General features: G+C 48.6%; 1 protein-coding gene across 4 annotated transcripts in view; it reads left to right on the top strand.

Annotated features, from left to right (window-relative positions):
* Nucleotides 1-16,209, top strand: part of NRXN3 (neurexin 3) — a 1,693,693-nt gene that overhangs the window by 31,602 nt on the left and 1,645,882 nt on the right. For all 4 annotated transcript variants that reach the window (XM_062181845.1, XM_062181844.1, XM_062181847.1 and 1 more), the window contains exon 2: nt 6,215-6,232. In XM_062181845.1, coding sequence (XP_062037829.1) covers nt 6,215-6,232 — 18 coding nt within the window. The remainder of the gene's footprint in view (nt 1-6,214; nt 6,233-16,209) is intronic.

Here is a 16,209-nt window from a genome sequence, read left to right as displayed (position 1 = left end):
TGATCTTTGAGGCCTGCAGCAAGAGTACCCAGGGAGGCCACGGCCAGCCTGTGTGGATTTGTGGCAGTTGCATAAGGGATCCTGAGGACTGGAGTGCGTTCTCTGGGGGTAGGGCTAAGGAAGGAGTGGGAACATCCATGTGGCTCTGTGGACTGCTCAGTGCCTGGGCTGGGCCATGGCTGAAGAAGGAACAGAGGGGTCCCAGTTGAGGGGCTCCCACTCTCCAGGCCTGTGGCCATACTGCTTTTGAGTTCTTCCTTCTGCCCTGCGTGACACATCTTTTTCATTCCATGCAAGGCCCAATATTCTTAGCCTGGCTTCGTAGCTCCCTGGGACTGGACTCTGTGATTTAGAAACACAGCTTGGTCCTTCTCTGATGTGCTCCTGAGTCTGCGAGGTGTTAATAATCAAAGAACATCCTCTTGAGGTCTTAGTTTCCTTATCTGTAAAATGGGATGAATGACATTGCCACCTGTCGAGTTGTCGTGAGGATTAAATAAGATAACGCATAGAAACCACGTGGCACAGCATCTAGCAACAGGGAGAGCTCAGGGAGTATGAGCTTAATTGTGATTAATCTCGCGTGTATCCTGCTTTATCTTCCCAGTCACCTTCTGCCGGGGTGATGCTGCCAACATGGTAGCTGACACAGAGAGAGAAAGTCCACGGCTGCATTGCCTGAGCTCCGGCTCCAGTTCTACTGACACAACCGTGCCTGCTCCCTGGCTTTGTTGGGCCTCACTTTGGTTATTTGTAAAATGGGTGTGAAAGCTTGTCCTACGTCCAGGCTTAGAACAGTGCCTGGATCATCCAGTGCCCTGTGTCAGCGCTAGCTGCTGATTCTGATGCTCTCTTAAATAAGAGTATTAACTTAGAAAGCAACCAAAACCCTTCCTGTGGTCACACAGCAAGGAAGGTTCACCTGGGCCACAGCCACAGGTGTTTCTGACTCATTGTCTCACTACCTGCTAGTGTCTGAGGCTGTCATTCCCAGAGCTCCCTCTGCCTACACTTACTACTGTTATTCAGCCTGGGGTGTGTGCATGGGGGAGCAGCATTGGATCCCAAAGCTGGTCACAGAAAAATTCGTATAAATATGTATGTGCGTGTATCTTCATACAAGAGCTCTTCAAAGAGCTCATGCAAAAATGTACTGAAAAGGTAAGCTGATTTGGCTGCAAAATTTCTTTTAAATGCATGCATGGTTTTTTTCTATAATATACATTTTACATGAACTTTTTAAACCTCCTGTATGGATGGATTTTTTTTTAATAGACCAGACTTAGCAAATTGCCCAAGAAAAGGCAGTTGACAGCCAGATAAGACTGATGTGCGGAAAGTGGCATCCTCACCCGTGCCAGTGCTTCCTCAGCTACCTCCTGCTGTTTTATTTTCTCACACTGCTGGGCCTGGAGTTTTCAGAGCACCACTGCATTTAAATCTATGTTCTATTTTCTCACTTCCAAATGGGTCAGACTCAGAGTTCTCCAGGTGGCATCCCAAAGGTTTGGCTGGCAGTAGGCTGGCTGTACGGGCTGCCTCCTGCTCCTCAGAGCTCCTCCAGGGATGTGGGGAGGGGGTGTGGAGATACTGGGCAGGCGAGGGTCCTGGGGTCTTTCCTTTGGGGGTGATCCAGCCTGAAGGAACAGTGGTATGGGTCTTCCTGGGCTGAGCTCTTCTACAAGTGCACCAGGGGAAATTGGAGGGTCCCTTGTTTTTAACTTGACAATGACATTGCTGAGCATGTGACCTTGAAGCTGAAGGTATTGTTGAATATGTCTGTGGGGTACTGAGTGGAGGTGGGAACACCCCAATTTGCCCCTTGCTTGGTTGTGATGCTGAAGGTGGAGGTGGGTGGTGGGTTTCAAATCCTTTCTTTTCTGTGTGGCAACCTTGTAAAGAAGGTGGCCATAGACAGAGCCACAACTAGTTCTCATCAGGGGTTTCTGCCCCCTGCACGTTTCTCGAGTACCTGTTACTGTTATGTGGCAAGAACCGTGTGTGAGTGACAGGAGGACAGGAGAGGGAAGGTGCCGGGTCGTGTGAGCCAGTCCTTGGTCCTGTCGCAGCAGCAGGAGTAATTGAGCAGGGTCTGTGGGGGAGCTTTGGCATTTGCTGTTTCCCTGTCTGAGCTGTCTCTGCCGGGTCTACCAGGCGCGTGTAAGACTGTTCCTCACCTTGTCCAGGCACCAGCCTGGATGCTACATCTCAGGAAAGGTCTTTGTTCATTACCCACTCTAAATGGGCACCCTCTGCTGCTACCTAATCTGCCTCTCCTTTCTTCACGGCACTGCCAACCACTGGGTGTTAGATATCTCTGTTTTTATTATTTACAGCATTAAAACCCAAGGGTATTGTCTGTTTCATTCGCTGCTTATATCCTCAGTATCTGGCCTATAACATGTGCTCAGTCATGGTGTGCTGAAGGGTGGATAGATGACGAGGGGTCACTGAGATCCATGCTGTTAGGTGCCCATTGACACCTGAGAAGACGGAACCTCAGAGAAGTGTAGGTGCTTGCGGGTGGGTAGAGAGGAAGGGCTGCGATTTGACTCTCGATCTGTCCCCCTCTCCTTTATGATAGTAAGAAACTGTTTGCTTCTACGTTGGCCTCTTTCTGAAGTGGGATATCTGCCTATGGTGACAAAGAAGGAATCTGGCAGAGAAAAAAGAGCTCCCTATTTCTTGGTAGCTCTAGTAAAATTCCCTGGAAAAACTCACTGGTTGAGTCTGGGTTGCATGTCTGTTCCTGAGCTATTATTGAGTCCAGAGGACCAACTACCCTGGGAGCTAAGGTGGGAGTGGGGGGTACTTCTACCAAGCCATGTGGATTAGGGATGAGAAACATTGCGAGGAAGACAGGGTGGGCAAGGAAGCTGGGTAGACCTTGTAGCAGATGGATACTGCCGAAGTCCTGTTTAACCATCCCCCTTTTCCCATCAACCTCCTGCTTTTGCCAACTCATTCTGTTGGTCAGAATGGAGTCTACCAATTCAGGTCACTTTCTGCTTCTTGGGCCAGGGGCCAGGTAGCCGTGCGTCTCTATTCCTGCAGTTGAAACAACACTCAAAATGTCTCCCGGGTTGGTGCCACAGCCAAGAATCAAGCTTGGATCTTGATCCCCAGCTAAGTGGGTTTTGTCTTGGTGGTAGTGTTGCTCTTCTTTTTTTTTTTTTTTAAAGTTAATTTATGTTTTTTATGTATTTGAATTAGAGAAATCTTCCAGATCTTCCATGTGTTGCTTTGCTCCCCCAATGTCTGCAACAGCCAGGGCTGGGCTAAGTGAAAACCAGGAGCCCCCAAGTACTTGAGCCTCTGCCTGCTGCCTCCAAGGGTGTGCATTAGCAGGTACCTGGAATCTGTGTAGATCAGGGATTCAAACCCAGGCACGCAAGTGTGGTATGAGGGACTCCCAAGTGGTATCTTAACCACTGTTGCTCCTGTTTGACAGGAAGAGCTGGGCTGGACTTTAATGCCCAGTAGAACTGACCTACATTAAGTCTTGTGGAAGAAAAACAGAAGAAATAAGAATGAAATTTATTTTAACCCCTGTTTCTGCTCACCCAGAACTCTTTATCTCCCTCTTCCACTTCATGCTGAGGATTGGAGAGAGAGGAAAGCACCAAAGGGAGAAGGAGCCGATGCAGGTATCCTCATTCAGAAGCAGAAGAATGAACCCAAATCATCATCCGCTTAATTCCTGTGGTCTCTCGGTGTTTCCAGTGAGCCATCTGGTCAATATTTTTGGGTACTTCTGTTTGTGGTAATTCACGATGATAACAATCAGAGCAGATAACATTTATGCAGTGTTTGTCTTGTACCGAGTTAAGGGCTTTACAAGCATTTAATCTCATCTAATTCTCCTAACACCCCATGGGGGAAGGCCCTGTTGTTACTGCTGTTTTCTAGGAAAACGATTTACACGTCCGTGATGGGCCCATGGCCACAGCCTAGGCTGGGATTTGAACGCAGACATGTCCCTCTCCAAAGCTGAAGGTTGTAATTACAACCCCCAAAATGGGCAACCACCGAGTATCAAGAGACCTTTGGGGTTCCCAGAAACCTTATATCCCTGGGTCTTTGCACCTGCAAGAATGTGTTTGTATGAAGAACCGTGTGATGGTCGACCACAGAACTTCCACCACATGTAAACAGTTGAATTAAGAGGTATTTTAACAGCCATTATTCTAGGCGATCCATCAGTCACAGTTAGTGGCCCTGCTTGGTTATTTATGCAGCCTGTTTTCCCTTCCCACCTCTTCTGTTTTGCCTTTGTTCTTCCTTCCTCTTGCCACTCCACCCCTAAATCTAACTTAGCAGAAAACTTGAAAGGAGGTGTGGTTGAGGAATGATTCAGAACCCTCTAGAAGTCTCTTTGGGCAGGCACAGCTTCTAGGGAAAACAGGGTGTGGGTTGAGGAATGCTCAGCTGTTGCTATGGGTGTCCCTTTCCCGGATGCTAGGGTACAGCACAGACTATCCAAGGCTTGGATTTTCTTTGGGCAACGGCCATACGGACCTGTTGATTTACAAATATAAATGCCAGTGTTTCCACTGGTGGCATGAAGAGCATTACTCATTTTGTTCAAGGCACGCACTTAGAGGCGTAGAGGATAAATCATAACCCACTCATAGGATAGTTGGGAGATTCGCATGCAGAGTCCCCTGGCTTCCAGGTACTCACTTGAGTCTACAAACTGGATTTGGGCCCCCTATTCCCTTCAGGGACCTAGAATTTAGTTGAATGGATGTTGAATTAGATTGGGTCCAAGAGATGGAGGATCTATTTTTAATCTCCCTCCCTGAACCAGCTGTGTGAGCTTGCGCAAGACTCTCAATCTCTTTCATCCTCCATCCTCACAAAAAGAATTAAGCTAGTTAATTAATGTCTTTGGCTATGTCAGATCCACCATTCAGTGATGTTACGTGAATCACAGAGGGTTGTTGGGTGGAGTGTGGTTTTCTGAAGCAGCCCCTTGTTCTTCCTCTGCTGCAATACATCCCCTTGGGCTGGGTCTAAAAGTTTTGACAATGCCTTGGGTTTCCTTTGTTAGGCTTCTCCCGCAGGATTATTTTAAAAAAGTTTTTATTGTATGTTTCGCTAGGTGTGGTATGATACTTCATTATATGTATATAATGCATAATGTCCAAATGGAATTTCCATTTTCTTAAAATATTTTTTTGATGAATGCATAATAATGACACATGGTTCGATGATCCAGAGGAGGTCAGAATCTCTGGACATGGGTGGTGATGGGGAGATGGAGATGCTGAGGCCTCTGACTTTTTTGGGTACATGTTGTATACTTGTGTATGCATGGGGGTTCACATTTCACCTCCTGTTGGATTCTACTTCGCATCTGAGTGTAGGAGGATAAGACTGTGCTGTTCGTGTAGATGATGGGAATGAACCGGTGTTCATTTTTAGAAAGTTCATTGGCCTAATTCAAATGTCATCCTTTCCAGAGTTGGATGTTTATTTGTAGCTGTCAAAAGTGATTTCAAATGGCAATTCATGTCATTAGCAATGGGGTGAAAAGCGAGGAGAAGAATTAAAGGGGAAAGTGAGTATCAGTTTGTAGGGCGAATGCTCTACTGATACAATCTTACACAAAGGCACTGCTGTCTGTGATGAGGAGTGGTTACTGGGAATGCTGGGGAGGGACTTGGGGATGTTTCGTGACATTGTGTCCTTCTCCCTCTGTGGTAAATAATGCAACAATGCTTGTTCCTAATTCATTTGTCTTTTTTCCTTCATTCTTCAGGATGTGGTTTACTATGAATTTTTCTCTCTGCTGGGAAGCCTTGCTTGACTTCGTGTCCAGTGTTTGGTATCTGGAGAAAAGGAGGATTGGCTTGGGTGTTGGTGTGTGGAAATCAACCAGAATATTTTAACCAATATTCTTGCAGGATTCCAGTTTGCTTGGCTCTTTGCAGCCCGATCTGATTCCAGGATGGTGTCTTTCCGGACAGATGCAAAATGAAACTCTTCTAACATGCACAGTGGAAAGGGAGCTTGGTCCCTGAGCTTGCATGGGTGGTTTTGGGTGAAGGTAGAAGTAAGAGCTTTGAAACTGAGCCCGCTCGGGGGCTTGCATGAGCTTGGACGTCATGCAAGGGCACACTGCATTGTGTGTGTGTGTGCTGCTAACTCTCTTCCTTTTTCTCCCTCTCTTTCTCTCCTCCCATTCCCTCCCTTTGAAATGCTGCCACAGACGTCAGTCAAGGTCCAGGTGAGTCTTTGTGTTTGCACAGCTGCTGTGGGCATTTTCCCTCTGCTGGGTGGTGCATGGTTTGACTCCAAGTGAGAACTTTTCCCAGGGACAAATATCTAAGTGTCCTGCATTTTTGCAGAAGAAATGCCTTGAATTGATAGATTGGATTGGTTTTGGAAAACTGTTTTAAAACTGAAGGAATGTGATTCCCATACTTAAACAATCACATCCTTCTGATGAATATTTGTGAATGAATCAAATAAGTGGCAAATAAGCATGTTTTTGGAAAATATTTTTACGATGCATTTAATATGCATTTTAGTATGCATTAGATATGCATTTTCTAATTCATATTTTCTATGGCTTCTTGCAGTTGCAAATTCATGCTTTGCATGGGAACTGTGATGTGGGTGAAAGGTTTCTTTCTTTTTATCCTAAGAATTGTCTCTTCTTTCTCACAATTAAAATAACAGTATTTACTTTTCCTGGATATGTAAGTAATACATGCTCACTGTTAAAAAAAATGAATAAAGAGGAATGGTATGAATGAATGGTTTTTCACAATGGGAGAACCATCCTGACGATATTGTACATTTCTCTTTTCAAAATTAGTATTTATTCAGAGTCCAAATTTTAGGCCGTGTCTATTTTAGACACATAGGTGCGCATACACATATATGGAATCATATGAGATGTTGCAACCAAGTCAGATGATTTAAATGGCTTGGAGAATGTTCTACACTGGCTAAAACTTTAAGTTAAGAGTAACTAGCTCCACTCAATAGGAAGGGGCATCATTTTGGGTATTTTTACATGTTTTTTTATTTGGCCCAGCTAGCATTTAATCCTTACAGTATCAATATAAGATAGGATTTTTTTTTTTTTGACAGGCAGAGTGGACAGTGTGAGAGAGAGACAGAGAGAAAGGTCTTCCTTTTGCCGTTGGTTCACCCTCCAATGGCCGCCGCGGCTGGCGCGCTGCGGCCAGCGCACCGCACTGATCCAATGGCAGGAGCCAGGTGCTTCTCCTGGTCTCCCATGGGGTGCAGGACCCAAGGACTTGGGCCATCCTCCACTGCACTCCCAGGCCACAGCAGAGAGCTGGCCTGGAAGAGGGGCAACCAGGACAGAATCTGGCGCCCCGACCGGGACTAGAACCTGGTGTGCTGGCGCCGCAAGGCGGAGGATTAGCCCAGTGAGCCGCGGCGCCAGCCTAAGATAGGACTTTTTATAATCATTTTAGTGTGCACAATATTTAGGGCCCTAAATTAGGATTAAAAAGTGCTGCCCAGCATCATAGTTTGTTAATGGTTGCACTGAGATTTGCACTTAGGACCTTCTGATTCAAAAACTGATATACACTCTAGTGAAACAAAAGGGCCCAAAATTCTTAGGGACTGAAAATCTGGTAAGTATTTCCTAATGGTGCAATTAATTAGTTGTTTAGTTGTTTATTTTTGCTTAGAGGTAATGTGGCATTTTCTTCACTGGCAGTCCTTTTTCCAAATACATATATCCTTTATTGTTCTTTAAATCTTACACAATTATTTTGAATTTATTTGAAAGGGTGATACAGAGAGATGGGTAGTGCAAGGAGGAAGGCAGAGGCAAATCTTCCATCTGCTGGTTCATTCCCCAATGCCTGTACCAACTGGGGCTGAGCAGGGCCAAAGCCAGGAAATTAGAACCCAAACTGGGCCTCCCACGTGGGTAGCAGAGATCCAAATCTTGGGCCATCATGGCTGCCTCAGAATCAGAAGAATCACAGAATCAGAAGCAAGGCTCGGTCTCTAATCCAGCAACCACAGTGTGGAATGCAGGCGTCTTAACCGCTGCATCACATGCTCACCTCCTTTGTTGTTCTAGAAAATCCCAAATAATCAGCCATTAGGGTCCTTCTGATCACGTTCTACATGGGACGCTACACAACGCAAGAGAGCTACTCGGTTGTCCCCATATAACACACAGGGTTTCTGTGTCTCTTTCCCCCCCCTGCCCTCCCCTTTGTAAATAATTGATGTTGAAGTAAGGCAGAAGACAACTTCCTAGGAAGATAATGTTCAATGCATTCTTTCTATTTAATACTACATTAGTTCAATCACTCACTCAACAAATATTCACGTACCAACATTACTCTAGACACTGGGCACAAAACAGTAGACAAAACAGAAAATAACCCGTGACCTCATAGGCATTTTATTCTAGACAGAGGTAGACAATGAACTGAAACACACACATGCGCTCACACACACACACACATGGATACTTAGAAGTCCATGGAAGATAGGATTAAAAGAGGTGTATTTTTGGTGCCAAAGTTTTTGAAATCCATGTAGAGTTTTTTCATGATATGCATTTTCCTCGTGTGTGGTGTCTGTGTAGTACTCACACACATATACACACATGTACACATCACATATATATATTTGCACATTTATAAAATGTTTGTGTATATTCCATACATACCATAGCAGGAGGTAGGTGACAAGTGTCTTTTATTTTTTATTTATTTTTTTAAAGATTTATTTATTTGAAAGGCAGAGTAATGGGGATGAGGGAAGAACAGAGCAAGAGCGAGAAAGAGAGAGATCTATCTGCTTATTTAATCTCCAGATGGTCAGAATGGCCTGACTCAGCCCTGGCTGAAGCAGGGAGCCAGGAAATCCATCCAGGTCTTCCATTTGGGTGTGGGTACCCAAACACTTGCACCATCTTCCACTGCTTTCTCAGGCACATTAGTGGGGGGGGGGGCTGGATTGGAAGTGGTGCCTCTGGGACTCAAACTTGTGCTCATATGGGATGCTAGCCTTGCAGGTGGCCACTTAACCTGCTGTGCTGCAATGCTGGTCATGAATGATGTGTTTTAGAGAAAAACGAAGCAAGATGGAAGAGAAGTTCTTAGTTTACGGAGGGTGATGAGGGAAGATCTCCAAGAGGATATTTACTCCAAGAGGGAGTAAGCCCAACTCTTCAAGTTTTATTTGCCAGTATGCCCTTTGGCTTACCCTGCCCCGCCCGCCCCCAGCTGGCTCACAGAAGAGATGACCTGGAGTCACTGGCCATTGTGCCTGGTGGGTGTGCCTCCCATGGGCTCTCCCAGCTGAAGCCATCAGCTTCCTGCATTCCTCCTGTTTGTCCTGTCCCCATGGGGCTGCCTTGGCCCAAAGGGCAACCTTTTGCCAATTCTCATAAAAGTACCATATTGGTCCTGGGAGAAACAGCAGGGTGGAACGAAAACGCAGCCGATGCCAAGGTCCTCTTGGTTCTAGTCAGAGAGTGGAGGTGCTCAGATAGCAGCAGCTGGGACGAGCTCCACACAGCACCAGTCCAAGGCCATCATCTCGTTTAATCTCAATATCCCTTTGAGTCGCATGCCAGTGTGGCAGCAGTGGAGGCCTGGGCAGGTTCAGCGATGTGCTGTGGTCACCCGGCTGCTTAGGAGCAGCTGCAAGAGAGGATGCAGCCGAGTTCCGAATTCTGTGTTCTTCCTTCTGCCCTTGAAGTGGCCAAGGCACACTGCCAACCCTGTCACCCCACCGCCCCCTTGCTTCTTGGTGTTTCTGAGCCAGAAGCAAATCACTGGTTCCGACGCTTCCCTTGCGGCCCTGGCTGTGGCAGGAGGTGGCCCCAGCAGGCCCAGCTCCGGCTGAGGTCAGTGGGCAGCCTCCCGCCTCTCGCAGCCCCTGGCCAGGCAGTCCGGAGCCAGCAGTGTTGTGACTCTGCAGCAAGCAGCCTTCAGTGGTTCTCTTGAGTTTTTTCTTTGCTTCCCCTCAGGAAGACAGATTGGGGATTTTATGAGCTAATGCAACTGTTTACCCAGGGGCCGCTGCAAGACTCTAAAGGGCCGATTGATTAATTGATGAATTTCCCAGGCCGAGGAGACTGAGTAGAAGTAACCCTTGTGTAAAATGCAGCCTGCAGAGGGGCCTGGTGGGTGGCACTGTCCCCGGGTACAGGACTCAGCCGGTCCTGGATACCCAGGGGGAAAGGGACAGGTGCAGTTTTCTTGACTTCCACATGGGGAAGGAGGTTCTTCATAATAAAGGCAACTAGAAGCTTTGGTGAGGTGCTGAGCTGGTGGGGAGAGCTCAGCTCTGACACCTCCCTCCTGGAACTCTCCAGGTCCCCGCCCCTCAGGTAGGTGTTTCCAGCCCCGGGGAACTTCAGTCTCTTGCCCATGGGATCTCTTGCTAGCACCGACACCGGCATCTCACATCTGTGTGTCTCCGAAGCCTGCGTTCTTGCTTTTCTAACTCTGCTGTTCACACAGCAGTGCCGTGCACCGGAGTTGAGTCCCAGTCTTGCCTACATCCGCCTCTGCACGCTGAGAGGCACACAGGATAACCTCCGAAGTTGTCATGGAACAGACAGTGTGGCCAGCAGCGCAGGGGACATGGAGAGTCTGTAGGGAACTGAGACCTGTGGGAGCTCAGGGGGTGCCCTCCTCTCCGAGGGAGTGCCGCTCTTGCTTTTCAGAGGTGGAAAGTGAAGCCCAAAGGGCAGAAGTGACATCTTCAAGGCTGGGCCACCCTTTTGTGGTCTGAAAGGGACCCCATCAGGTGCCTTCTTCCACACTATGGCCCACAGAGGTGTGTTGTGGGTCGCCCTGGGCTGTTCCCCAACCCTCAACGTGCTTCGGAATGTTCCAGAACCCTCTCCCATAAGGGCAGGAAGCCAGTAGGAGGAGAGGAAGGAGGGAAGGGTAGTAGAAGGTTTTAGGCGGCAGGCGGCAGTGCAGGGGCCCGTGGGTGTGAGACCCCCTCACCCTCCAGCGCCCCCATCCCGCCAGGAAGGACTCTTCCTGTGACCCAATGACATCCTGTCCTCAGAAGGGATCATTTCTCGGGCTCTGCCTGCTGATTAGAGCTGGAATTTAAATGAATAACTGTGACCTTGTGGAAGTGCCCTAGTTATTCAGAGGCCTGGTGAGGAAATAGGCCTCTTGCTTCGGTCCGTCAGCGCGCTGGCAGGCGCTGGGGGAGGGGCTCCTGTCTGCCAGGTGCCCAGGAGGCCTCGTCTGCTCTTGCCGGAAGGATCTGACAGTCTTGGCTGGAGCCTCCCTCTGCCTGCCCTTGACCTGTGCCCCTTTGGTTTAAGTCATCTCGGGGCTGTCGTGGAGGAGAGGATGTGACTGACTGCCCTGAGCCCGGTCCTGTCCCGTCCCCAGGGAGTTGCTCACCCCAGCCTGCAGACTCCTTGCTGCTCTGAAGCGGCCTGGCTTGGCTCTGTGGGCACAGAAGGGGCCACAGGGGCTCCACAGGGCACGCAAAGCTTCCCGCAGCGTTGGCATCACCCAGGAGCTTGTTGGGAAAGCAAGGTTCAGGCCTCGCTCAGACCTGCGTAAGTCGGAATGTGCACTTTCCCAAGAGCTCCAGGTACTGCACGCTAGCATCTGAGACAGGCTGGTGACAGGTTGTGCCCGGTGGCTCCTCCCCGTGGGGCCCACAGGGCTGTCTCTGCTGAGGAAGTCACAGCTCACCTCACCTGGCGAGAGGTCAGCCTCATTGCCGGAGCTGGGCGGAGCTTTGAGTTTTCTGTGTCGTGTGGTTGGCAGGGGGAAGAGAGAGAATTAGGGAAGGGAAAGGGAATGAGCATTTAGTAACCACTTGGTCTGTGCCTGTGAGTGCTCAGGTGCTTGCTCTGTGGGTTTACACACTGCCAGGCAAGTTACCCTAGGATAGAGCAGGGGCCAGCCACCCGTGGCTCAGGGCTGCATCCAGCCTGCTGCCTGCTTCTGCGTGGTCTGCGAGCGAAGTGTGGCTTTTTCCCCTCCCGTTCTTAAATGGTAGAAAACAATTGAAAAAACAATTTGCTGTATACAAGTTTCTTTTAAAAGATTTATTTATTTATTTGAAAGAATTACGTACAGAGAGGAGGAGAGGCAGAGAGAGAGAGAGAGAGAGGTCTCCCATCTGCTGATTCGCTCCCCAATTGGCCGCAATGGCCAGAGCTGCACCGATCAGAAGCCAAGAGCCAGGAGCTTCTTCCAGGTCTCCCACACAGGAGCAAGGGCCCAAGGACTTGGACCATCTTCCACTGCTTTCCCAAGCCATAGGAGAGCTGGATGGGGAATGGAGCAGCCAGGACACGAACCGGTGCCCATATGGGATGCCAGCACTGCAGGCGGTGGCTTTACCCACTACGCCACAGCTGCGGCTCTAATACACAAGTGTTATCAAGTTTGGATCTGTGTTGGTGAACAAGGTTCTTCTTGGAACATGGCCACGCTCACTCCTTCACGCATTGTCTCTGTGCGGCAAAGGCAGAGTTGAGTAGGTGGGCTGGAGGCAGGACAGCCCCCAAAGCCTGAGGAGTCACCATCTGGCCCTCCGAGGGAAAGGTGCTCACCCCTGGGTCAGAGCACAGGCTGGAAGCCACGTGGATAATGGCTGCCTGGCTGTGGTCTGGCAACGTGACCTGTTCCAGTTACTTCATCTTTGTGGGGTCTGCCTTCTTCATCTGTGACATAGGGACAGTAGGAGCACCTGTCCCTGGAGGCTGTTTGGAAGCCTCGGAGCTCACACATGCGAAGTCCTTTGAACTGCACCTGTGTAGAAAGCAATGTATAAAATAGCCTTCATAAGCCTTGTCATCTGATGATTCCAATGTGTTTCCACCTTACAGATAAAGTCCCATGTTCAGGTTTAACCCCTACTTCACTTGGGTCTCAGTCTCCCTAATTGTCCCAGGAGCACTGGTGCTGTGCTGAACCTTTTCAAACACCGCTCTCCCCTCCTTGTCCCCCATTCTCTTCCATCCATTCTGACCCTCAGGTTTATGGTGACAAGGTCCCTCAAGTATAGATCCAGCCGTGGCTGTAACAGGCGGCAAAGAGGGCCCATGTTTATAGAGGACCCACTGTGTGCTAGACACCAAGTAGGTCAGAAGCAGTTTTGGTAAGTTTCCTGATTTAAAGTCACGTCTGGGATTTCTGGGTGATTCTGCCACTATTCTCAGGAACTGAAGGTCCTCATCAACTCTGATGAGACCACTTGACAGATCGTTTAGGGAACAGGACCTAGTGAATGCCTCACCTCCGTTCCCAAAGACTAAACCCAGTAGTACCTGGAATGTATTTGGTCTTTGCTTTTCTAGTCTTTTGGACAATACTCCCACTTGCCTTTCTTTCATTACTTTATTAGAACAAAAAAATGCTTGACATTCTCCAGTTTGTATTTTAAGCCAGACACTCAAATGCTAAGTTTTGCACCTCTGTTTAATTCTTATGACATCCCCAGGAGGTAGATTCTGTCACTAGGCCCATTTCATGGATGAGCAAACTGACACACAGGGACAATAAGTAACCTCTGCTACCACCTATTTAAGTGTGGTTGGGCCCTGGTCTGTGTGACCCTGGAAACATCTCACTGGGGGTTCCACCAGAGTGTGCATACCACAAACATATAGAGCTGTTCACGGCTGGGTCCTCTCAGCCTGGAACAGTGCCAGTGCATTAGAGGCACAGAATAAATGCATAATGAATAGACAGTTTGGCCCACCACCCCATCCCATGAAGAAAGTCTGCTATTGCGATTCACATTGAGACAGATAATTGAGCACCTCTTCATTGAGTGCCCACCTCGGGTTCAGCTCAGTGGGGTTTCGGGCTGCAGGGAAATTCACTTCTGCTGTGCATAATTGGATAGGAAGGGGCCCTCGGCTGGGCGAATGGTGCTTAGCTTCCAGCCAATTGCCTGCCTGGGGCTGGGGAAGACCCCCTTGGCTCCCACTGCTGTTCTTGGTAAGTTTTCCTAAGGAGCTGCTTCCCAGCCTGCCTCCAGCTTTGGCCAACTCAAGGAAGCGGATCCCTGGGCCTTGGTGCCTTCCTAAGGCCCCTCTTCAAATTTTCTCCTTGACTGTCTTAGAAAGGCAGACCCACTGGGGTGCTGGCTATGTCACATTTCATTTCTAGTTCTGGAGAGCAACGGCAGAGTTAGAGCTGGAAAAATCATTAGCAATCTCCTGTAGTCTCAGTGGGGTAGTACTGCCCTGTCTGTGACCCTGCCCATTGTGTAGGGGTATTGGTTACTTTGATAAGGGCTATCGGTACATTCAGTGGGAGGGGGCTGTGAGTGCTGAATGTGCTGAGATGGGGGGGGGGCTCATTCACAGATCTGTGCTGTTCAAAGTGTCACTGGTGAGAATGCTGAGAAGCTGTTGGGCCACTTCCCTGCTTGTACCTGAGGGGAAATTGAGACTGTCGAACTTTGTCACTCAGTTAAGATGCACAGCTTGTTCGGCAGGCTCGGAAACCCTTGCTGCAGACCTGTCCAGAGGAGTCTAGTAGGCAAGTGTGCTAAGCCGCTGAATTTGCTGGGGTAGCCCCAGGAGGGGTGGGAGAAAGAGGCTGTGGCTCAGTGTTAGGGACCCTGGGTCTCTCTGTGTGCCAGCTGACCTCACTGTGACCATGTGGAGGAAGCTGGGGACACCCCGGGCAGCTGGGCTGTTGATGCTGCCCCTCTGTTAGAGGACCATGTTGGCCAGAGATCAGGGGTGAGGAAGAGGGTGGCTCCTCAGTGGGTCAGCTTCCTTCATGCTGACAGCCACGGTGCCCAGTGTTTGAGTCCCTACCCGTGGGCTGTGGGTTCCAACCATTTTTTACCTGTTATGGTCACAGTGATTCTGAGAGGCTGTTTTACCCACGAAAGGCAGAGCCTTTAAAGGTGATTTTCAGATAAGGGGCAACCATTTTAGAGGAAAGAGGCAAAGGAAAGCGAACTTGTTTAGAATCCCGTAGGAAGAGGTAGAACTGGGATTTGAATCCGAGCTTTGGATCATTGAGAGCAGCTGTTTGTAAATTCTGCTAGCATCCAGATCATCTGGAAAGCTAACAGAGGACGGCTAGGGGCTGGCTTTGTGGCTCCACGGGTTAAGCTGCTGTCTGGGATGCTGCCATCCATATGGGTGCTGATTCAATCCTGGCTGCTCCGTTTGCAATCCAGCTTCCTGCTAATGTACCTGGGACAGCAGTGGAAGATGGCTCAAGTACTTGGGCCCCTGCCACCCATGTGGGAGACCTGGATGAAGCTCCTGGCTTTGACTTGGCCCAACCAACATCAGTTGTGGTTACTTGGGTAGTGAACCAGTGGATGGAAGATCTCTCTCTTTCTGTCTCTCCCTCTTTCTCTAACTCTGCCTTTCAAATAAATCTAAAACAAAATGAAGGAGAATGAGGCTGGATAAGGTAAGATCGTTCTCCCTAGTGAGACACTGTTTTAATGAAAGTGAGCTTGGTGAGGAAGAGCCTTGAAAGCTTTGCTCTTGGTCACTATTTTATTACCCCATGCACATGAAAGGAAATGGGAAAGGTTGTTGGGGGGAGAAGTAGGAGGATGGGACGAATGATTCCCCTTTGACTGAGTTCTAATGGCACTTAGGTCACGGGGGAAGTAGAGCCATGAGGATGATAGGATATTATAGCTGGCTGTGTCTTTCTCCTCTGTCTCCCATATTTCCCACCAAGGGATCTTGAAGGACAGGGAGAGTCTTACTGTTTGAGAACAGAGACTTATCCATACCTTCAGGTCACACTGCACATTCTTGTAAAATTTTTTTGGAATCAACATTTCATGTATGGAAGGGACCCAGAAGATTGTCAAGGCTCTCTTGTGCACCTAGTGTTTGAATCACTGCTCAAAGAGTTTATTCAGACTTGGCTTGAACCCCTCCAGCAATGAGAAACTCATTGCTCCTTTAGGCTTTCTATTCCAACAGCACTGACTGTTGGAAAGCTTTCTTATCCTGAGTTACTATAGCTTTCACCACCTGTATGGCTTCCAGCCCTCGAGACACACAGAATAGATCTAATTACACTCCCAGTGTATGAAGACACAGCTTTTGTCTTTAAGGATTTTCTTTTCTAAAGGCTAAAGCATCTCCAGTTTCTTTGGGCATCCTCATAGAAGGGTTTAAATTCTTTCATCCAAGTAATTGTTCTCTGGAAAAATGACATTTTCCCCCTGCATCGTTTCCAATGAAGGATGCTCACACAGCAC

Source organism: Lepus europaeus, chromosome 22 (genome assembly GCF_033115175.1).
Source record: "Lepus europaeus isolate LE1 chromosome 22, mLepTim1.pri, whole genome shotgun sequence".
NCBI lineage: Eukaryota > Metazoa > Chordata > Mammalia > Lagomorpha > Leporidae > Lepus > Lepus europaeus.
This window is presented reverse-complemented; position numbering and strand designations above follow the sequence as displayed.